The following is a 21,678-nucleotide window of genomic DNA, read 5'->3' on the forward strand; positions in this document are numbered from 1 at the left end:
GGTCCCGGGGTTTTGAATAAACTACGAATCAGTGGCTGGTGGCTGAAGGTAGATGACGATGGCGGTTGAATCAACTTGTGATCTCGCTACGTATTTTGTAGTACTTGTGATTAATTCATGTGAGCAAAGGGTACAGATTTCTGTCGATGCATGAAGAGGCCATGTTTCCAGCGCTGATGCTTCAAGTTGGATGACCTCCTATTCTAAACCGCTTTGCTGGTTAATGATGCGCCGTTGAAATGTGGCTTATACTCGGCATGTTCTGGTTCACAAATGTCTTTGACCATATAATGATTGTGCAACATAGAATTGGAGAGATCCTTGCAACACGTCAGTTGCTTGCAGTACAAGCCGCTCTGCGCCTTGCCGTACTGGATCTCTGATAGTGGGGTGATAGACAAATATTCGCAAGGGCGAAAACGCCGAGAGCGAGTACGGCATGTAACCAAAATCATCCTCGGTCATGAAATAGGGAGGTAAGTTCGCTGGATAGGGACCGAAGAGGAAGCTGATAGACAAGGACAATGGAATCAATTCGGAACTTTTCGATAAAGCTGAGGTATTCGTTGACAGGATCATCCAATGCTATGACAGTAGCTTCATAGCTCCAAAACCAACCTAGGATTCCTTACTGGGTGCTAAGGCATGGACCTTATCGAACCCTCGATTTCCCCTCTTCAGGGTACAATTACAGGACAGGACATCCCCAACCCCAGCCCCAGCTATTTCTCCATCTTCACCTTATGTGCATCACCTCCCATCCTGTTCTGTCCTGCATTGTCTCGCCTCATCTTTTCCCCAGCTTATCCTGTCTGTCCAACAGGAATGCTGAGGGCTTAAAACTGTTGTTAATGTCGATTTCAATATAATTTATTCAACATCTTGCATCACCTATCTTCGTTCGCTCCAACCCGTCCAGAGGCCCGCCACCCCTCACGTCGAGTACACCTCGCTTGTCTAGCTCTGTTAAAGATTTTTACAACGTCCATACCCACCCTTCGACCTTGTTCTGTTTCTCTCACCTGCTCGAAGAGCGCTGGTCTCTTCCTCGCTCGCCCGCTATGTCTAAACAAACCGGCACCAAGGACGCGGCAGCGCCGCAGTCCGCGACGAACCCGACCCCGCAGAAGGAGCTCTATCCTATGGTGAACTGGAAGTACGACATGTTTCTCTACACCGTCGGTAACATTGTTGATATGTTCTTCCGAGAGGTTGTGCCTCGAGGTGCCTGGCGCGTCCCTCAGACAGGTCCCGTCTTATTCGTCGCTGCGCCGCATGCCAACCAGGTCAGTTGAGCCTTGCAAATCCTCTTTATTGTATACTGGTGGAGGAGGCGAAATAGCAGCTCGACGTTGTCATTGTATACCACAGTCCGCTAACACCTTCAACAGTTCGTCGATGCTATCATTCTTCAGCGAACACTACGAAACGAGGCTAAACGTCGAGCATCTCTTCTTATCGCCCAAAAGTCGGTTCACGGATTTATCGGTTGGGGTTCACGACAAGTTGGCTCAGTCCCCGTCGGTCGCGCCCAAGATGCTGCCAAGCCAGCAACCGGAACCATTTACCTCCCCGATCCTATCAACGACCCAACTCTAATTCGAGGTGTTGGCACCAAATTTGGACAGGGTGAAGGTGAAGTTCAGGGCATGCTTTTCTTGCCTTCTGTCAAGGGTCAGAGCGGTGCCAGTGTCGATATCTCCCAAATCATCGGCCCAGAGGAGATCCGTGTCAAGCGGCCTTTTAAGGGCAAGCTCGCTTTGTCACAGCTGACAGGCCGTGACGATATTGATAGCGATGGTAACTTCACTAACAAAGATGTGAAGGGACCTGCCCCAGGCTTTCAGGGTACCAAGTTCAAGATGGCACCTCATATTGACCAGACCAAGGTCTATGAGGCTGTCTTCTCTCGTCTGTGCAACGGTGGCTGCGTTGGTATCTTCCCCGAGGGTGGTAGCCACGATCGCACCGAGCTCCTACCTCTCAAGGCTGGTGTTGCAATCATGGCTCTGGGAACTTTGGCTCAAGACCCCGATTGTGGTCTCAAAATTGTTCCTGTTGGTATGAACTACTTCCATGCTCACAAATTCCGCTCACGCGCTGTTGTTGAGTTTGGCGCTCCCTTTGAGATCCCCCGCCATCTCGTCGAACTTTACTGCAACAACCAGCGTCGTGAAGCCATTGGCCAAGTCCTGGACACAGTCTACCAGGCTCTCAACTCAGTCACTGTTTCCGCCCCCGATTATGACACTCTCATGGTGATCCAGGCCGCTCGACGACTTTACAATCCGACAGGCAAGAAGCTCCCGCTCCCAGTAGTGATTGAGCTGAATCGGAGATTGTGCATGGGTTACGAGAGATACAAGAATGATGAGCGCATCACATCCTTGACTGCTGCGGTGAAGGAATACAACTCGCAACTGCGATACCTCAACTTGAAGGATCATCAAGTACAGTATGCTAAGATGAACATGCTCAAGGTCATTTTTCTCTTTATCTACCGATCGATCAAGCTTCTCCTCCTCTTTATCTGCACCTTGCCGGGTCTGATCCTCTTTGCACCTGTTTTTGTCGCAACCAGAATCATCAGTCGGCAAAAGGCCAAGACGGCTCTGGCTGGCTCAACTGTCAAGATCCGTGGCCGTGATGTCATGGCGACGTGGAAAATTCTTGTAGCAATTGGCCTTGCGCCTACGTTGTACCACATCTACTCTGGAATTGTCACCTTCAAGGTTTGGCAGGATCGTCTGTGGGGTTATGTCCCGGAGAGCGTACCGCTGTGGGTTATCTATTTCGCCATGTGGCCATTTATGGTTGGTATCACATTTGCGTCTCTGCGCTTCGGTGAGGTTGGCGTCGACATCTTCAAGTCTCTGAGGCCACTTCTGCTCTGCCTGACACCGACCTCGAACTACAACATCCACAGGTTTCGAATAAGGCGAGCTGAGCTGAGTGCTCAGGTGACGGACGTGATCAACACTCTTGGACCTGAGATGTTTGACGACTTTGAGAAAGCCCGGCTTGTGCCCGACCTGTACAAGGCCGAGGGAGGCGCTGCGACATCTCCCAAGGCGCATCGACGACGAGATAGTGACCAATCGAGTACTGGTCTCGAGCCTGAAACACCACCAGCACTATCGCGACGAAGCACAACACAGTCCAGCCGGGCCCTTCCGCGCAACGACTCGTTCAGCAACATTGGTCATGTGGGTATCTTCTCTACACGACCACCATCCAGAGCCCGTAGCAGGTCGCGATCGAGCAGCAGCGGAGGCGGATTTGGATCTGGCGGGTTTCCTCTTAGTGGATTCACCACCCTTGACTCGAGTGGCGGATTTGATGAAGCGACTCGCAAGATTCGAGAGGCGATGAAACATCGCCGACACAAGACAGACCAGGAGAGGACAGATGGAGATGAAGAGGATGACGATAGTGAAGAGGAGGGATATGATGAAGCCAGGAAGAAGAACGTGTGAGCGTTGAAATAAAATTGGCTGATAATGGGGTCGGAAGACGCCAAGTTGCTGTAGCTTGGGCATCTTGTACTATTTATTTAGCTTCAGTACATTGTATCTCTTATAATACATTCGTGGTGCGCTTCTCGGGGCATTCGTTATCTTCACTTGTACGCAGCTTGGTAAATCAAATGGTTCAATATATGAGACAAGCTCTTGGCGTTGCCATATGTGTATACAGCCCGGGTCTATATCTAGAAGTTCTAACGCTACCCAAGGCCACGGAAAAGCCATCAGTACCTAGATATTGCTTTCCAATATTCCTGTACCTGGGTATATATAAGCAATCAAGAATGACTTTGTGATGTATTTTGTGGTAGTTGACAGCGGATCCAATGACGTGCATGACAAGATAGTCAATGGTGTCAGGCTCGGTGATAGGAGTTAGACGGGGTAAGTAATAGAGCGAAGGAATAGAGCGAGATTTACGGGAGTCACTTATGGATATAATGGATTGACGAGCATCCAGTCTGTAAATGTGATTTGTATATTTCGACATTGCATGCTTCCTCTTTTGACTTTTTGAGGTAATTAACTCGGCTAATTGATCCTTGCAAGATTGATTAACTGATTGATTATTTGATTATCAATCAGTACAAGCTCTAAGGGAAATCCAATCGTATACCGGTTAGATCCATTAATTACGAATTAGTTACCTATTCTGGTGGATTCAGTACCCAAATTGTCAAATCCGAGCCGAACCTACGGCATCAGAAGTGGACGGCCCTAAAAACTACCGACGACTGACTTGCTTCTCTTGGATCATGACTTTGTCTTCCACTCATACTCACCCTCAACCTCGCAATTCTTCTTACTCAACAACAGCCGCCGCACCGTCTTGGCTTCCACGTCCACCAGCAAAGCAGAGAATGGCTCTCTCATTCAAAAACCTCGTGAGCTCCGTGCTAGGCTCCGGAACTGCCAAGGACGACAAGCCGCCATCGGCATCGGAGTTGTTCGTTAAGACAGACCCAAAGGTAGACGGCGAGGAGTGTCTGCACGATTGCGACAACTGCTCGGCCCGGTATCCAAGGGGCTTCAAGATTGAGGAGGAGGATGTGCTGTATGGTCTCGTTGCAGCTTGGAGTACGCATGTTCTTGTCGGGACGGGAAAGACGGATTGGGTGAGGGATGTGGAAGAAGAAGAGGGCAGTGTCATGCAAGCTTTTTCCAAAGCAGTTGAGCCTTCGAATGGAGTGAGTTTGCCACCTGCTTTACACGAGTTGATGAGTATAGTGAGAGTGTCTCTCATTCAAGTTAACTCATTTATATCTTACAAGTGGTGTTCAGGCGATCAATTGCTAACAAAAAAACTCATAGAAACTCAAGCTGTCGGCATCTAATATGCCCACTCCTCATGACACAGATGACTACTCTGAACCCACAACACTTCTACTCTTGCCAGCATTCAAGCTTCTTCGTAATGTCCATCCTCTCAGCGTGCCTCAAATCATTACAGAAGTCATCAACCAAGCGCCCACCAACACATCTCCTCTTACGCCGACACCTCTTCCCGCTTCTCTGCCATCTCCGGATCTAACTGCTGGCATTCCCGATGTTTCTCTGACCGACTGTCCTCATAACGCTGTTATCCTCATGTGTAGTCACCGAACACGTGATGTCCGCTGTGCGCAGAGTGCGCCTATTTTGAGGAAGGAATTCGAGCGCCAGCTGAGGCCGCTGGGCCTGTATCGGGATCTACACGATGAGAGGCCCGGTGGAGTGGGTATCTACTACATCAGCCATGTGGGAGGACACAAGTATTCTGCTAATGTAATGATCTACCGACGGCCCAATGCGTTTGGCTTGGATGATACGATTGAGCAGCAGAACGGCACGAGCAATGGTGAGAAGAACGGTGACAGCGTCAATGGCTCAGGAGAGGATAGCGTTGGCGCAGCGCAGGGCATCTGGCTTGCTCGTGTCATGCCTGAAGACTGTGAGAACCTGATTCGATATACTGTGCTCAGAGGCAAGGTCGTCAAGCCTGAGCGTCAGCTACGAGGCGGATTTGATCGCGGCAGGGGAGTCATGAGTTGGTGAGAAGCAAGAGCATGATGAAGAGCAGTATTCTGAATAGAGAATGGGGATCGGGAGAAAGAGGTTGATACCCACGGTCCTGGATGGACTCTGAGGGAGGCCAAAGGGCTGATGCTTCGTGTGAGAATTGCTTAGATGAAAGGAATAGAATAAACAGATAGAGTTCACGATATACTATGTTTGGTACATGGACTGAGTGATTTCCATCTGATGATGGATAGACGCTGCAGATACCATATGGAGCAATTCGTTCCGTGTTTCGTCCAATATGCAACGTTGTTCAATTCTTGCACCATTCAGATCTCAATAGTCATCATGAAGAAGAAGAAGAAGAAGATTATAGATATGAAACATAACCATGCAAGTATAGAAGACTCCCAAAGCTTCATTACCCTATAATTTTATCTGTTACTGCACATCATTCGAATCCACTGGATCTCAGCCATTTCCTTGCCGTGGAGGCCACGTCGTCAGGTCCTTGATATGGAGCAAAGAACCCTGTCGAGAAGGAAGATCTGCAGTAAAGATACGTAGTCATGTTTGTTTTTCCCTTCTTTCTGTACCTTGCAGAGAGAGCCTCATTGACTCAGCTTCCCGTTTTGACTTTAACAGCGGGTGGAGAAACAAAAGTTGAAACTGTTCATGTCAAGGAATTGGGTTGTGGGGCATTTTGTTTGGCTGGAAGAAATAGCGAATACCTGTGATGGAATGTTTCCTTACCTACCTTAGTAGGTACAGAGTACTAATAGCTTTTGTTTGCATTACGCGTCGCATGTTACATAGTAGAGAAAACTGTGGACACGTTTTATGGAGACGAATAAGTTGAGCGAGCGTCATAATGGACGATCATCAAGGTTATCTATTTTTTTTTATTATGACTGAATTAAAAAAGTTGGAAAAGAGAATTCAAGACGTTAGATTAAAGATGTTGATGTCTGAATTTCACAATTGACTTACTAGTAAGCTTAGTACCTAGATTAGATTAGACTAACGGCTTACATCGGATAATTAATCACCTATAAAATGCTAATAACGTCTTGGGTATAGGCAGCATATGCAATGCAGCCCATGTGAGCCTCAAGTCCAACCATCTAACAGGGAAACACCCAAGACAAGACAAGACAAGCTTTCCCTCTCCACCCCCTGCACTTTAAATCCTAACATTCATCAAGACGAGACCCTAGTGTCATTATTGGTTCGCTCACAGATAATTCCGTCTAATACGCCAGTGGGTTGCATCCAATACAACAGACTCAATTCTCGTTGATCACTCAAGGGGTCTAGAAACTAGGACGGGGAAATTCTTCCATCCAAGTAAAGATTTGCGAGGCTATCAAGGGGGATTGCGGACCTACTACGACTACGTAGCCACAGATACAGATAACTATATAGTCATGGCCTTGTTCTCGCCAAAAAACAGGTTCTATCTCCTTGACCCATCCCATTCTTTTAACTCTATTCTTGTCAACAACTCCCTGGTCTGTGACCCATCTATCATTGTCCATCTTTTATCCTTGTTTGTTCTTGAGCTGGCCTCGCCTCGTTATAAAAGTCTATAAGTCCCCAACTGCCGTTCTACTTCTCTACCCAGAAAACTACAGCAATAACATCTTGTTCTGTCACTATCTCGTATTCACAACTACCAAGATGAAGTCCGGATTCTTTGCCTTTGTCCTCGCCACTGTGGCTCCCCTTGCCGTGGCTGCTCCTTTCCCTCCCCGTGAGTTACGATCCCAGAGAATTTCGTATAACGTACTAATATTCGTATAGACGGCCCTCCTGGAGGTTTCTTCCCCCCCCCTCCTATGAACGGCACTCTTCCCGGAGCTGGACCTGGCGGACCCGGCGGACCCGGAGGTCCTGGAGGTTGGTTGCCAGTTCCTCCTTCTATGCCTCCTAGCCCCCCTGTTGGCGGTCAACCTGGCAGTGGATGTAAGTTACACCGCAAGCACAACTTGAATTAATACCTTGACTAACACGCCTCATCAGTGCCTGTTCCTCCCGTTGTTCCCACTCCTCCTCCCGTGGTCCCTACCCCCGTCCCTGGAGCCCCCGTCTTCACTCCTCCTGCTGCTCCTGTTGCACCTCCTCCCGTTGCCCCTGAGGAGCCCGTTGTGGTCCCTACTCCCACTCCCTTTGCTCGCAACTAGAGCGACTACGACACGACGCAGTGGTTTGATTGAGCTTTCTTTTTTTTTTGTTCTTGTACATTGAATAGGATTCGCATCAAGGAACCAGATGGATAGACTAGGGGTTCTCTTGTTATACATATTGATAGAATGCCGCTAGACGGCGAATGGAATAGAGTTTTGTTTGGGTTGAACTTGAGCCTTAAAGTGAAGTGATTTATGATTTGTGATTATTCTGATGCTTGTTCTCGTCTAACCCCTGATATCTTCATAGAGCACAGATTGTTCAGCATCCTTCCACTCACTCGATTCCTAATCATAAATGGCGTTGCGGAAAGTAGAACGAGACCAAGTTTGAGAGCCATCGTCAAGGTGGCTGTCAACAGAGACATCGTCAACCTCATTACCAGCCATATCCGCCCACTCGTTACGGAGATAAACAAAAGAGTCAGAACCATCCAGTCGAGCCTTCTCCATGCGCCCGATGCGGAGCAGCCTTCCAATATAGTATACCTGAGACTGCAGATCCTGCAGGTCACTGTAGTCGGGGGTTTCCTTGACAAATGTATCATGAAAGCTGACACGGTCAAAGCCGGTGATCTTCGCACCCTCGATGGGCGACTTCTTGTAGGTTGGGTCGAGAATATAACGGTTCCACATTCGCTGTTCGTCTGCCTCCAGCTCTGCAATGTAGTCAGCCTTGCGGGCTTGGTACTTCGTGTAAGTCTTTTCGTAGGCATCGTCGAGAGCGCGAATGACCTCAGCGAGGCGCACACGATACTCGGCACTGTTCTTGTCAATGACATCAGGCTGGTCCTCGTCATGGTTAAAGCGAGCAAAGGGGTATTCTTGGTAGCGAGCAATGCTTCTTGGATTCTCAAAAGATTCCGGACAGTCGAGGTTAAGCTTAGAAGCCAGAGTGGCTAGGCCGGTGAGTTCGAGGTCCATATCGATTCTTCCCATTGTAGCGGTATTGAGAGGACCTTTTGTTGAATTCGGGTTATATATGTTCTAATAGAGTTGGTTGAAACTGGGTTTTTGTGCTGTTTGGAAGTGGTAGTTGGTAGTTTCGTGAGTTTATATACATGTGTTTTTAGGATAGTCTTGACACAGACGAACAATTCAAAGTCGAGGATTTCATTAAAATCTTCTAATTACAGTCACTGACCACAGTTATTATCAGCTCGCATTTCACTATCAATGCAAGCTGTGATAAGCTGGAGCGCGATGTCCAATTAATAGGTATACTAGAGGAAAGATAAGATGGTATAATTGCTGTAAACTCATTGCATTGTGTTCTTAATCATGCCATACATGACTTCCTAATATCGTAAAAGTAGTCTATCTTGCACCTACCCATGTATACATAACACATACCCAAAAAGGACCTGTTAATCAAAACCGCCATGTTGCGCCGATACCCATAACATGGGTGATTCATATTCAAATTACCAACCGACCGTCCAGACATTACCAACCCACGTTCCACCGTCATTTTTATGTTATGACAAAAAAAAGAGGAAAAGAAAATAGTAAGATATGATCATCATCACAAAACCGCTGTACCCAAAAAAGAATAAACAAGAAAGTTGACAACCAAGCATTTTCTATGCTTAGAGGGGTATCGAGAAGAGGGCCTAGAAAGCCGTTGAAGGTCGATGGAGTGTGGTTCAGGAAGACGAGGCTTTTCCGAATTAGTCGGCGATTTCGGTGGAGCTTCTGCTCGACCCAGTCGCACTCATGTGGTTCTTGGCCATTGAGACAAGCTTCCAGATTCCAAATGAGACACCAGCGAGGATGATGAAGAGAATGATGATAATGATGGCGATAACGTCGTTTTTCTTCATGTTGGCGGTTGAAGAGTGAGTGAGGTTGACTTTGCTGTAGACCAAAGATAGATTTGATGTTTAAGAGAATGTCTTAATCTGATACAAAGTTAGTTAATGTTCCTAGATTTGAAGCATAGGATCGACATACTCAGTCAAGAATGTCGTTGTAGCAAGTGTTGAGTTGAAGTTGAGTTGAGTCAAAGAAGCGGTGCAACCAAGTCAACCAATCAGAAGCTTCGTGATATAGATGGATGATGTCGTAAAAATCGTAAAATGAGCTGTTTTCACTATAACTGTCTTTTTACAAGAAAAACAAATCGTTAGATTCGTTTCTCAAGAATGAAAGAATAAAAAAACGGGAGTAGGAATGTAAAGTCTCAGTCTCACTCTGTTAATCACACATGGCAGTCACTCTGTTATAAGTCGTTGCCCCGCCACCGTCTTTTCTCTTGTAGCTAGACTCAGTTAGTAGATACTAAGGTACGGTAAAGTAATTGACGCGTTAAATGGCAAGGCTGGGAGTAAAGAGCTGGGTTGCAGGGGTCTTATGGTGGAGTTTGCCAGGGGTTCTGACACGCTGGACAGCTTTCAGATTTTCCCAGCCTCGCAGAAAACGTCACCTTATTCTCTTTCAAGACAATTTAGTATCCATCATCGCGTTAAGTCGCGTCGGGGTCGGTCAGCTTGAGGCCGTAAAGAGACCTAACTACCCAAGCTAACATGCCGCGCTTCCTTCTAATTCAATGCAAGGTACCACCAGTCACATGTCATGCATTTCCATCAATTACTGTTGTTGTTCAATCGGGTGATTCGCATTCTCTAAAAGTAAATACGGAGTAACCTTTTGTAAGTACGTACAGAGTACGGTACGCATGCATTGCAATACGACCATGCCCCCAATTAAACACCAAGTCTACTACCGACTGAACACCCATCGCCCGCGCGTATCTTGGTAAAAAAAAAAGTTAACATAAATGCAGAATAATATTCCCGTTGGCCGCCAAACGCCGTTCCTGTTGAGATTCTCTCGCAAAGCCCGAGACCAAGGACATATGTTAGCCTGCCTACTTCCTTACTTGCTGTCTAGTTCTCAGCTTCTTCCACAAGCTCCTTGTTCTCGCCTCTATCGATCTTAAGGTGGCGTTCATAGAAACGAAGCATCTGTGCCGCGTCGCATTAGCATATGCCCCTATCAAATGATATAATATAACCTAGGTTACTCACCTTCTGTGGGCATTTCCTGTAAACCACATCCGTGTCGTGCTTGGTCTTCTTGCCGTTCTTCCATCTCAGATAAACGATGATCTTACCGATGTTTTCGTCCTCCTCGAGCTCGATTGATTCGATCTCATCCTCCCATGAGCCCGCGGGCGGACTCCATGGCTTGGATGTGGCGGGAGGTGTAGTGTTGGCAGGGTGCGTATCGCCTCGTCGAGATCGTTTTGTTATTGAGGCGGCGGTGCTAGGCGTGCCGCCGTTCGTAGCTCGGCGCCGCTTCTTCGTCTTGGACGCGGTTTCTGTCTCCTCGAATACCTTCTCTCGACCTCCGAGCTTGTCGAAATATTTGTCTAGGATTTCTTGAGCAGATTCACTGTGGGTGACACGTTAGAAGAGACATTATCAACCATTGAAGTTAGTGTTGTACATACCGAAGATTCTCCTCCGGTTCCCAAGTCAGATCCTTTTTGGCTTCGTATCCTTCCCACTTGACTTGAAACTTCAGAGTGCCCTGCAATGACGGTTAGCATGTACCAAGCCAAGTCGTGTGCTTCCCTTACATCCTCGTCAATAAGATGCTTTTTGATCGACTCCACAACGAATCTGCAGCCCGTCAATATTTCCCCTTTGATTGGTCTGTTGATATCTTACTCGTCCTCGTCCAAGTCCTCATCTTCATCATCGTTCTCATCCAACTCTTCCTCTGACCCGTCTTTGGTGTCTTCAAACTTGTCAGGCACCACAGCTGATGTTGACTTCTTGCGAGCACCGCGCGGGGGTGTAGTAAACTCCTCGAGGTCGGAGTTTTCGTCGTCACTCAGAGCTGCGCATTGATTAGCAACTTTGAAAAATGTGTTGCGACCAAAGAAAGCGATGTTTCGTCAAGTTGTGCCAGACGCGATCGCGACGCGCCGTCATTCGTCGCGCGCAGTAGGTATGCGTGGGCTATGAAGATGTCGCTGCAATGAATTTTGAACATACCGGGTGGCATTTTGGAGACTTGGCGTTGTTGCGCAAAGATATTATCGTTTAGCAAGTTGAAGGGGATCAACGTTGTGTCTGAATGGCATCAACAAAATCGGCTGCTAACACCACCCGGCAACTTGTGAAAGAAGGTGTTTCCGCCTTTGGAGTGGCGGTTGTGCATAGGTGGCTGAAGCTGATGTGGCGCACAACCATGTTCACGTGATTACTTCATTACGAGCCGCCTTTGTTTCTTGCGAATATTCACTTATCAGAAAATCAAGATAATAACTAATAGTCATGGAGACTGCCTATGTACACCGCACTGTCCTGTCTTTGTGCTCCTATGGTGTGGATGGATTTGTCTCTTCCTCTACCTGCGACTCTTTGGTTATGGCAACTCAGCCCCTGTTAACGCTCTCAACGCCCCAGGGGATAACTGAAATGTCGACATTTAAGATTATGGTGTACTATTACAAAAGATGACTGACCTGAAAGCCCAATCTGAGATGGCATACGCTTACTTTCTGTCTTTTTGATCATAGCAGCCAAGTTCCATGATGCCCCAAGGGATAAATTGGGTGGACGCTAGATCCGTACTGGCGAGGGCCTTGTCCAGACTCTGATTTCTTGACAAAAAGCAAAAATCCGAAGAGCCCAGAGTCATAATCTCGCAGGGGGCTCAGCATTCCAAACGTTATCAGCAAACTCGACAAGCGTAGCAGTGTTCGGTCTCGGTTTTCACAATGCTATGAATGAAGCGAAGTGGATAGCGGCTAATGAACAACTAGGCATGCCCTCCTTCATAGCACTGGCGGCTATTATATGTGACCTCGCAAGTCCACGGTCCAGCATAGTTGCCGTATTCTGGCCATACGATAGGCACTGGCCGCGGCTCTGCTCAGGGGTATGAGGTAAGAGGAAAGTTTATCAATGGAACATGTGCCAATGCCCTTGGAGAACCAGGTTTATGCCCATACACACTCCCTCGTTATCCTTTCTGCTAGTATTGTTGTATCTCCGAGCTGCTCAATGCGGAACAGGAGACTGGTGTCTTTGCCAAGCAGAGAAATAGCACTTAGATTGAATCCAGGACGGGATGGTGGATGAACTTGCCGGGTGCTGTATTCTTGTTTGGCAAACTGGAAATCCATTGGAAGTTCAGAAAAGCAACTCTACGTTGCAGCTGATGGGCTAATGGGCTGCAGAGTGTAATTAAGTAGATGCAGTGTTGAGTGGCTCTTTGCTCTTTGTGAGATAGTGTTCCTGCGGTGGTTAAGGGGTACGCAGAAGCTCACTGTCTCGGACAAGGATCCAATGCCAATGCCTAAGAACAACCCCATGGCCGGTGCCACCCATGCTTTGCGGTCCAAAACCAATCTTGTCCAGCCTAGGTAGTGTCTAACGCTACAAGACTGGCGGGAGGATTGGAGCGGTCTTTCCCCCCGGGCCGTATCAGCTTCTATGATTGGGGTTTGAAGATGAGATATCGTTGGTTCGTATTTCCTCAAAGAACTTATGTCCGGATGGAAATACGCACAATACAAGTACTGTCTGGGTAAGCATATAAAAAGGGGCGCACGTTGGGCAAAGCCACCAAGCCCCTTCAGTTCTGATATGCAGGTTCGTGGCGTTTTCAGAACCTACTGGGCGTCCAATCAATAAATGTAGATAGCCAACAGTTGAAACCGAGGGATAGTATTTGGTTGACGCCAGGCTGTCAGTTGGAGATTCAGTGACTAGCTTAAGGTCTATTGTTGAAGTTGTACATTTCGGAACAGCTAGTGCTAATTTTCGCGTCTCTGCTCAAGGACCTCGTATCTGCGGCTATCGTGGCAGAGGAATCTGACCAACGGTCGACCTTCAAGGGTCCTGATTGAATGTAGAGCAGCAAGTGGGTTTCTAGTAATACTATGAGCATAACCGACATTGTCTAGTGGGCTACCAACTCCATCTCATTAGAACAGTGAAAAGAGGGCGTCAAGAGTAAATTGTTAACATGTGTGATTTCCATAGCCTAATATTAGCATCTATGAGAAATTGTTGTATTTATAGTTGCATATCCTCCTCCCCTTTTAGCCACCCTTGGCCGATCAACTACACCGTCTAGTACAATTGCCGATGGCCGAATCCAGGAGCTAGCTACCTATATGAGATGCGCAGCTCTGATGAGCTTGTCAAGAAAGTTGGCAAGTCTTTGTTAAAAAGTGCTTTTTTCTCCCTGCCAATGTCTTTGCTAGCTGTAAAGTAGGTACCTATTTGCATCATGAATCGAGATCTTGCCATTAGAAAACCCTAAATAAACCAAAACTCAACTGCCCTGCCCTACAGAACCAAGGCAAAGGTCAGGTAGGTTCCATGGATCTCAGGAGCATCGACAGAAAGCTCCAGGTCCCGACGGCACTAAACCGGACCTCTCAGAGAAGCCCGATCAGCGCTAAGCGAGCAGCGGGAGAGACATCCAGACGGCGGGACGGCCACTAAGTCAGGGGTTTCATGGGTGCTGCTTAGTGCTGGTGGCGCCAATCTGGGGGTCCATTTCGGGGGTCTTGGTTGGATTGGTTCCGCCCCTGAATAGAAATGGACCTCACCTGGGAGGAGGCTTTATTTTAAAATGGAGAGGGGGGAAAAACCCAAAAGAACAATTAAACGTAGTGATGCTACGAGACCTGGTTCCCCTTTAGTCTCTCTCATCGCTCGCCTCTAAATTTAACTAGCTAAACATTTCGACTCTCATTTTCTTCTCTCTCGCTCTTGCTCTCGCTTTCGACTTCGACTTCGCTCTCTTGTTATCTATCCCGAAAACTCACATCTCGATCATTTTCTTCTCAATTTCATCTTAACTTCATCCATGCCCAGATTTACCTAAACGTCTATTGACCTGTCCTTCCGCCCGGAGGTTTCGGCCCCAATACGCTCGTTATTTTTTTCTCTTCAACCCTCGCTCGCTCCTTATGATTAACGTCTGTACAGCTCCCCATTTGGAGCCGTAGTCGTCGACCTTTTTTCCCACTCTTATAGTTATCGAGACCTCCATATTCCCTTCTCGGCGCTCGCTCTCGCAGAAAAAAAAAACACATCAAAACTCTCGCGTTCCCCTAATTTTCCTTCAAATTGATCCTTCACACCTCGTTCAAAATGCCCGATTCGACGCCCCAAACTGCCGATTCAGGAACCCCCAAAGCTGGCGCCCCTAAAGACAAAAACTGCCCCTTTTGCGGGCAGGCTTTCACCTCTTCTTCCCTAGGTCGCCATCTCGATCTGTACATTAAAGAGAAGAACCCAAAACCGCCAGATGGTGTCCACGATGTCGATGCTATCAAGAAGCTCCGTGGTGGTATCACAAGGCGACAGGCGCGAGGTTCGTTAGGAGGGAGACGGGAAACCTCAACTCCTGTAGGAACACCAAGAGCACCTGTAATGAAGGAAGCATCTCTCCCCGAAAATGAGGATTTCCAGTCACCAGTCATTTCCAAGAGCAACCAGCTCGTCGTTGATCAGACTATGAAATATGCGCCTCCTTTCCAGCCGACATGGGAGGTCACTGGCGTCATGAACGATATCCCCAAAAGAGGCAGTTGGGAAGGCGACGCCGCACCCGAGCCACCAAAACGCCCTGGTATGCAACGGACTGCTAGTAAACAAGCCATTCAGAAGGCCCAATTCGACGTCAAACAAAAAGTTTCCGATGCCATGGATACAGCACGTGCTGCGGAGTTAGCATTGCGGGAGCTTCTTAGCTCGTGGAGGGCAGCCAAGTATGTCTATTGACCTTTGTAGCTGCTTTGGTCATAAAAAGCTAACCTTGTGCCAGGGTACAACTCGACAATAACTCGATGCCATTCGACTTCGACCCTCTATCTCTCGACTTCCCTGCGTTGACCCTCCAATGTTTACAACCTCCTCCAACTCTCTTCTCATCAACGCAACATCCTACATCGACATCATGGTCCGTCCAGTCGCCAGGACAGCGCGAATTCGAAGCTCTACAGACTTGGTTCGCAGGGCAATTCAAAGCGTGGAAAGTGACTTGCGCTGCTGCTACCACTGCCGTGATGGATGAGTTCAAGTATCCTCCCACAGCAAACAGTTTCCGAAACCCTCGAGAGTCTGTTCGGAAGGCTGAGAAGGCGGCAGAACAACTAGAGGCGCAAGTGGATGAGCATCTCCAATCGGCGTACGCAGTGTGGGGAACTTTGCCAATTCAACGACAGCAAGAGCTTTGGATCCTCGAATTGGCTCGAGGTGTGGGAAGAAAGCACAAGGAGGCTGAGAAGATGAAGGAACAGCAGCACAGACTCAAACAAGAGAATGCCAATCTCAAGTCCCAGATTGAACAACTGAACAAACTTCAGCAACCGAAAGAGTTCAGGCTCGCGCCACCTGTCACAATCGCAATGGAACGAGAACTTCTTGCTCTTTCTTACGAACAGGCCGTGAAGGGTGGGAGGGCTGTTGGGTTCTCCCTCGAGGATAGCGAGGTTGATCTTTCAACCCTCGTCTCGAGGTCTATCGAGCGATGGAAGAGTGTCATTGCTTCGTCGAGAGCTAATGCCAATGGAATGAATGCCCAAAGATCCTTGGACCAATCCAGTCAAGCTTCCAATTGTACAACTGTCAACGGCACTCAATCTACGCCACAAATTCAGACGCCATCCCAGCCACAATTCCAAGCACAGCAGCAGCAGCAGAAACAACAATTACAGCAACAACAATTACAGCAACATCAGCGGCCTCAACTTTCTAAGCGTCCTTCGACCACCAGTGTTAATGGTGCAACCAGCGAACATACCACCGCCTCAACCGCTACGACCGACCCATCTTCCACTGCTGAGAATAGCGATCAAGATGCCGATGCAGAAATGGAAGACGATGATAGCTTTGCCATGGTCAACCCTTCTCCAATCAAACCACAACAACCTGTTCAGCAGCAAGCATCCCTCGAGGTGCCACGTACACGTCCTATGCAGCAGCAGCAACGTAATGCACAGTTCATGATGCCCAACGGTGCAGGAAGTCCTGTCAACCGTGCCGCAATCAATTTGAGCCGCTCTATGCCTAACATGAATATGGCGATGCAAAATGCAGGCATACACGGAGGAGATATAGCCATGGCAATGCAGGGAGTTCGTGGGGATGCCATGTATCTGGAATAGCACCGTCATTTCCACTATGTGTTTCATAGCATAATCAATACCTGATCTAGGTAGGTAGGCTATCACCAAAAGCAACCCGTAATGATGAAAGACTTTGAGCGAGCTAAATCTGCTTTTGCCCGCGATGCAATAATATGACCAATACTGATAAACTACCCGTGTTCGTCCATGACCCTTTCCTGTAATTGGCGTATCTCAGTACTTTGGGTGTTAATGAATATCTGCTAACCAATTGATACGCATGTGGCTGAACAAGTAGGTAAATAAATGCCTGAGTGAAAATTTACCCCGCGATTGTGGCGCCCACCATTTCTTCTGCCCCTCCTCCTGCCCTGACTGTTCCACTGACTCACAACATCACAGCTTGACTCGTTTTGCTGGCAGAAGAGATTTAAATCAGGTATCGACGCCTGATCTGGAGATCCTGCCATATCAATTCCACATTCGCGAGAACGAGACGCAACTATGGCTGATGCTGCTGCCCCTCCGACCGAGCAGGTTGCCAACCTGCACCTCGACGAGGTAACTGGTGAGAAGATCTCCAAGACCGAGTTGAAGAAGCGCCAGAAGGCCCGCCAGAAGGAGGAGGAAAAGAAGAAGAAGGCAGCCGAGCGTGGTCCTGCTCCTGCTCCCAAGAAGGCTGCCGGTGGTGCTGAGGCTGCTGAGAAGGACCTCACCCCCAACCAGTACTTCGAGATCCGATCCAGGAACATCAACAAGCTCCGCGAGACCAAGAGCCCCAACCCCTACCCTCACAAGTTCAATGTTACATACGACCTGCGAAAGTTCGTCGAGGAGTTTGGTCACCTCAAGTCTGGCGAGCACGCCAAGGACAAGATCATTCAAATTGGTGCCCGTGTCCACGGAAAGCGAGCATCTGGCGCCAAGCTCCTCTTCTACGATGTTCGAACTGAAGGTGTCAAGGTCCAGATTATGTGCCAGGCTCAAGAGGTTCGCGAGGGAGCTCCTTCTTTCGAGGATCAACATGAACACCTTCGCCGAGGTGATATCATCGGCATTATCGGATACCCTGGTCGGTAAGTTGACAAACTATCAATTGAAGAAAGCTTAGAGCTGACATCATCCTAGAACTGCCCCTAAGACCAAGATTGAGAAGGGTGAGGAGGGTGAGCTGTCCATCTTCGCCACTGAGGTTGTTCTCCTGACTCCTTGTCTGCACGCCCTTCCCGATGACCACTACGGCTTCAAGGATCTCGAGCAGCGATACCGCAAGCGATACCTGGATCTCATCTGCAACGAGAAGGCCCGTAACGTCTTCATCACCCGATCCAAGATGATCACCTGGATCCGCCGATACTTCGACGAGCGTGACTTCGTCGAGGTTGAGACTCCCATGATGAACCAGATTGCTGGTGGTGCTACCGCTAAGCCCTTCACCACTCACCACAACGAGTATGATATGCCGATGTTCATGCGTGTCGCCCCTGAACTCTACCTCAAGATGCTTGTCGTCGGTGGTCTCAACCGCGTGTACGAGATTGGACGTCAGTTCAGAAATGAGGGTGCTGATCTTACTCACAACCCTGAATTCACCACCATTGAATTCTATGAGGCCTACGCGGACGTCAACGACCTGATGAAGACCACTGAGGACATGATCTCTGGTCTTGTCAAGTACCTCACTGGCGGCTATACGACTACTTTCCATACTCAGAGTGGCGAGAAGTACGAAGTCAACTGGGAGGCACCCTGGCCTCGATATGAGATGATTCCAACTCTTGAGGAGGCTACTGGCGAGAAGTTCCCTTCTGGTGACCAGCTCCACACTCAAGAGACCAACGAGTTCCTCAAGAAGGTTCTCAAGAAGATGAACCTGGAGTGCACACCTCCTCTGACCAACGCCCGCATTATTGACAAGCTGGTTGGCGAGTTCATCGAGGAGAAGTGTGTCAACCCCTCTTTCATCACTGGCCACCCTCAGGTCATGAGCCCTCTCGCCAAGTACCACCGTGAGACCCCCGGTCTGTGTGAGCGATTCGAGGCTTTCGTGTGCAAGAAGGAGATTGCCAATGCTTATACCGAGTTGAACGATCCCTTCGACCAGCGTCTACGTTTCGAGGAGCAAGCCCGTCAGAAGGACCAGGGTGATGACGAGGCTCAGCTCGTCGATGAGAACTTCTGTACCTCACTCGAGTACGGTTTGCCCCCTACTGGCGGCTGGGGTATGGGTATTGACCGAATGGTCATGTTCCTGACTGACAACTACACCATCCGTGAGGTTCTTACTTTCCCCTTCATGAAGGACGACAAGCTGGAGCAGAAGAAGCAACTGGCCGCTGAGGTGGTTGGCATTGAGCCCGTGCCTGAGGAGGGCATTGGTAAGTTTGAGCGTCTTCACTGATCTTGACATGATGACTAATTTTGCTATAGCTCACAAGTAAAATTGAGAAATAGTATATGTAAGGGTTTTGTGATGCGGTTGGGAGTATGATTTAACGTTGAGACAATGATACCAGGAAGGACAAAGATTCCATCCTGGAAGTAGAACAAAAAAATGAAATGCCTTTGGCTTGTTAAGAAGTACATCTCGAAGATTCCCTTGTGAGGTAGACCGCTCAAATCTCCGGTTAGAAAAGCTGAATGGCCAACCATTTTTCTGTCTTTCGAGGGCATGGTTTATTTCCACTGCGAGTCGGGTTTTGAAGATCCTTGTCTATGTTCACTAAACGGTACAATGTGTCGCCTTGGCCCGCGGGTTTATGTGTTCCAAAATTTGAAGATTCATGTGTTGAATGATATGTATGGTGTTATTACAAACGCCTCAGCAGCCCGAACCAGCTACCCTTTTCGTGATTCTATTGATGCCATTGGTATGGTACTATATTGTACAGTGATAATTTACATGCTCTCTTCTTAGGTCTTATAACGTCATTAAATCATCTATTTAGCAGCAGCAGCAGCAGCCTTCAATCGCTTCTCAAGAAGACGAAGAGTAGGCTTGGGAATATGCAGCCTGTGAGCCAACACAAGGGCCATGGTCAAGACACCCAAAGCACCAGCCTGGTGAGCTGCCGCGAGGGAGATAGGCACCATGTAGATAAGAGTGCTAATACCGAGAGCGACCTGAAGCGATACCATGTGGAAAAGGCCATTGGCCCCCTTCTTGATGTTGATGGGGAGGATGGCCTTGACACGTCTGGTGCGAGCGTAGATAAAGAGAGAAAGAATAGATGTGAACGTAGTCACGGCAAGGATCCGGTGGTTCATCTGAACAGTGCTAGGGTTCTCAAGCATGTTGCGCCACCAGAGATCAGAATGGTCCTCCTTTCGCGAGTAGAACTTGTCAAATAGCTCCTGCTTGGGGGGGAAGATACCGAGGCCCATCTTGGGGAATTCGTTATAGATAAGTCCAGCGTCGAGGCCAGCAACGAGTCCACCAGACATGGCAGTAGTGAAGGTCAGCGCGGCAAGGGCAAAGACGACACGGCGCATTGTGCGAAGACCAGGCTGGCTCATTTCGCCGATCTGCTTCATGGCTGCCTCGGGGTTCATGACCCAGCGGCGAGTTCGCAGAACGGTAAGACCAGATACAAGCATCCAGGAGTAGCAGACAAAGGCGGTGGCAAGATGAGTAGTGAGACGGTACTGGGAGACACGAGGGTGAGAACCAGGGGCGAACAGATCATCCTTGAGACCAGACTTGACCATCCACCAGCCGATAATGCCTTGGAAACCAATCAAAGCAGAAATTCCAGCAAGGTTCAAAGCCATCTTGGGAGTAACTTTGCGACGAGCAACGAGATAGGCGGTAGGAATGACAAAGGTCAAACCAATGAAGCGACCCCAAACACGGTGAAACCATTCCATAAAGTAGATTTTCTTGAACTCTTCGAGATCCATGTGAGGGTTGAGAAGCTTGAACTCGGGCGAAGCGCGGTACTTTTCGAATTCGGATTCCCAGTCCTCCTTAGACATGGGGGGAAGTGAACCGGTAACAGGTCTCCATTCAGTGATACTCAGGCTGTTATGATTAGCTGGGTTTCTCAATTATTGCAAGAGAGCACATAGCGCACCCAGATTCGGTCAGCCGTGTCAGACCACCAAAAACGACGATACCAAAAACACTAACAGCACTGCCAATAAGCCAGAGGCCGACACCCTTGGGGTTCGATTCAGGCCATGCCTTCTTGGCAGCTTGAGAAACAGAGGGAGATGCGCGAACAGAAGCCTGCTCGGCAATGGATCCAATTGACTTGCTCGCGGCAGCATCGGCGTAGGATCGTGATCGGACGGCGTTAAGAACTCGAGAGGGCACGCTCCGGGGAGCAGTTCGAAGATATTGGTTGCATACGAAGAACTTTGAAGGCCCCGATGCTGTAATCGAGGCCTGGAAGAGTAACCTCCGGAACCCAGGGGCGAAGGAGGACGCCATGATAGAAGCCAATGTTCTAAAGGTGAACAGAGGGCAACAATTGGGTTAATGATGGAGAAGTAGTGGCTCAATTATAGATCATACGACACAATAAAATCGCCATCTGATCCGATGTGACTCGGTATTCGGTACTGGTCAAGGTCCGTTTCAGTGGGAAGGGACCCAACTCCCCACTGCAATCAGTAATTTACAACGATCATGATAGGCTTATCTCACACGCCATTTTTACTGTCCACGGGCTCCATTACCCGCATATCAAATCCATTCATTCATTGGGTGCCCCGCCAAGGGTCATCTCACCGCCAAACTTTTTTACACGGCAGAAAAGTTGAAAAAAAGTATTACATGGTAAAGCTGCAACGACGCCATTCAACCGTCTCACGTCGCAATCCGGTTTTGCTAAGCACCACAATCCTCGACATTTTGGACACTGAA

General features: G+C 48.5%; 9 protein-coding genes across 9 annotated transcripts; 5 read left to right on the top strand and 4 right to left on the bottom strand.

Moving 5' to 3' along the window:
- Window positions 1–1,061: 1,061 nt before the first annotated feature.
- On the top strand, window positions 1,062–3,476 carry FSST1_009158 (bifunctional glycerol-3-phosphate/glycerone-phosphate O-acyltransferase SCT1; the record flags this gene model as incomplete). The annotated part of the gene is made up of 2 exons (XM_083226109.1): window positions 1,062–1,286; window positions 1,392–3,476. The coding sequence occupies 2 exons, from the start codon at window positions 1,062–1,064 to the stop codon at window positions 3,474–3,476; spliced, it is 2,310 nt and encodes a 769-aa protein (XP_083085119.1).
- An 803-nt stretch (window positions 3,477–4,279) lies between these two features.
- FSST1_009159 (Sucrase/ferredoxin-like-domain-containing protein) lies at window positions 4,280–5,558 on the top strand (the record flags this gene model as incomplete). The annotated part of the gene is made up of 2 exons (XM_083226110.1): window positions 4,280–4,711; window positions 4,836–5,558. 2 exons carry the CDS (start codon window positions 4,280–4,282, stop codon window positions 5,556–5,558), a joined length of 1,155 nt encoding a protein of 384 aa, XP_083085120.1.
- A 1,644-nt stretch (window positions 5,559–7,202) lies between these two features.
- On the top strand, window positions 7,203–7,705 carry FSST1_009160 (uncharacterized protein; the record flags this gene model as incomplete). Its single annotated transcript, XM_083226111.1, has 3 exons — window positions 7,203–7,275; window positions 7,326–7,487; window positions 7,545–7,705. 3 exons carry the CDS (start codon window positions 7,203–7,205, stop codon window positions 7,703–7,705), a joined length of 396 nt encoding a protein of 131 aa, XP_083085121.1.
- Window positions 7,706–7,996: 291 nt separating this feature from the next.
- Window positions 7,997–8,647, bottom strand: FSST1_009161 (uncharacterized protein; the record flags this gene model as incomplete). Its single annotated transcript, XM_083226112.1, has 1 exon — window positions 7,997–8,647. One exon carries the CDS (start codon window positions 8,645–8,647, stop codon window positions 7,997–7,999), a length of 651 nt encoding a protein of 216 aa, XP_083085122.1.
- Window positions 8,648–9,378: 731 nt separating this feature from the next.
- On the bottom strand, window positions 9,379–9,531 carry FSST1_009162 (uncharacterized protein; the record flags this gene model as incomplete). Its single annotated transcript, XM_083223887.1, has 1 exon — window positions 9,379–9,531. One exon carries the CDS (start codon window positions 9,529–9,531, stop codon window positions 9,379–9,381), a length of 153 nt encoding a protein of 50 aa, XP_083085123.1.
- Window positions 9,532–10,596: 1,065 nt separating this feature from the next.
- Window positions 10,597–11,722, bottom strand: FSST1_009163 (uncharacterized protein; the record flags this gene model as incomplete). The annotated part of the gene is made up of 6 exons (XM_083226113.1): window positions 10,597–10,674; window positions 10,738–11,104; window positions 11,163–11,242; window positions 11,292–11,334; window positions 11,383–11,554; window positions 11,713–11,722. 6 exons carry the CDS (start codon window positions 11,720–11,722, stop codon window positions 10,597–10,599), a joined length of 750 nt encoding a protein of 249 aa, XP_083085124.1.
- A 3,110-nt stretch (window positions 11,723–14,832) lies between these two features.
- FSST1_009164 (uncharacterized protein) lies at window positions 14,833–16,850 on the top strand (the record flags this gene model as incomplete). The annotated part of the gene is made up of 2 exons (XM_083226114.1): window positions 14,833–15,452; window positions 15,509–16,850. 2 exons carry the CDS (start codon window positions 14,833–14,835, stop codon window positions 16,848–16,850), a joined length of 1,962 nt encoding a protein of 653 aa, XP_083085125.1.
- A 465-nt stretch (window positions 16,851–17,315) lies between these two features.
- FSST1_009165 (lysine--tRNA ligase KRS1) lies at window positions 17,316–19,212 on the top strand (the record flags this gene model as incomplete). Its single annotated transcript, XM_083226115.1, has 2 exons — window positions 17,316–17,887; window positions 17,940–19,212. 2 exons carry the CDS (start codon window positions 17,316–17,318, stop codon window positions 19,210–19,212), a joined length of 1,845 nt encoding a protein of 614 aa, XP_083085126.1.
- Window positions 19,213–19,751: 539 nt separating this feature from the next.
- FSST1_009166 (cytochrome oxidase assembly protein-domain-containing protein) lies at window positions 19,752–21,665 on the bottom strand (the record flags this gene model as incomplete). Its single annotated transcript, XM_083226116.1, has 4 exons — window positions 19,752–20,832; window positions 20,885–21,259; window positions 21,328–21,409; window positions 21,626–21,665. 4 exons carry the CDS (start codon window positions 21,663–21,665, stop codon window positions 19,752–19,754), a joined length of 1,578 nt encoding a protein of 525 aa, XP_083085127.1.
- Between the last annotated feature and the right edge of the window lie 13 nt (window positions 21,666–21,678).

The sequence above is a fragment of the Fusarium sambucinum genome, chromosome II (genome assembly GCF_050947815.1).
Source record: "Fusarium sambucinum isolate potato_lamoka chromosome II, whole genome shotgun sequence".
Taxonomy (NCBI): Eukaryota; Fungi; Ascomycota; class Sordariomycetes; order Hypocreales; family Nectriaceae; genus Fusarium; species Fusarium sambucinum.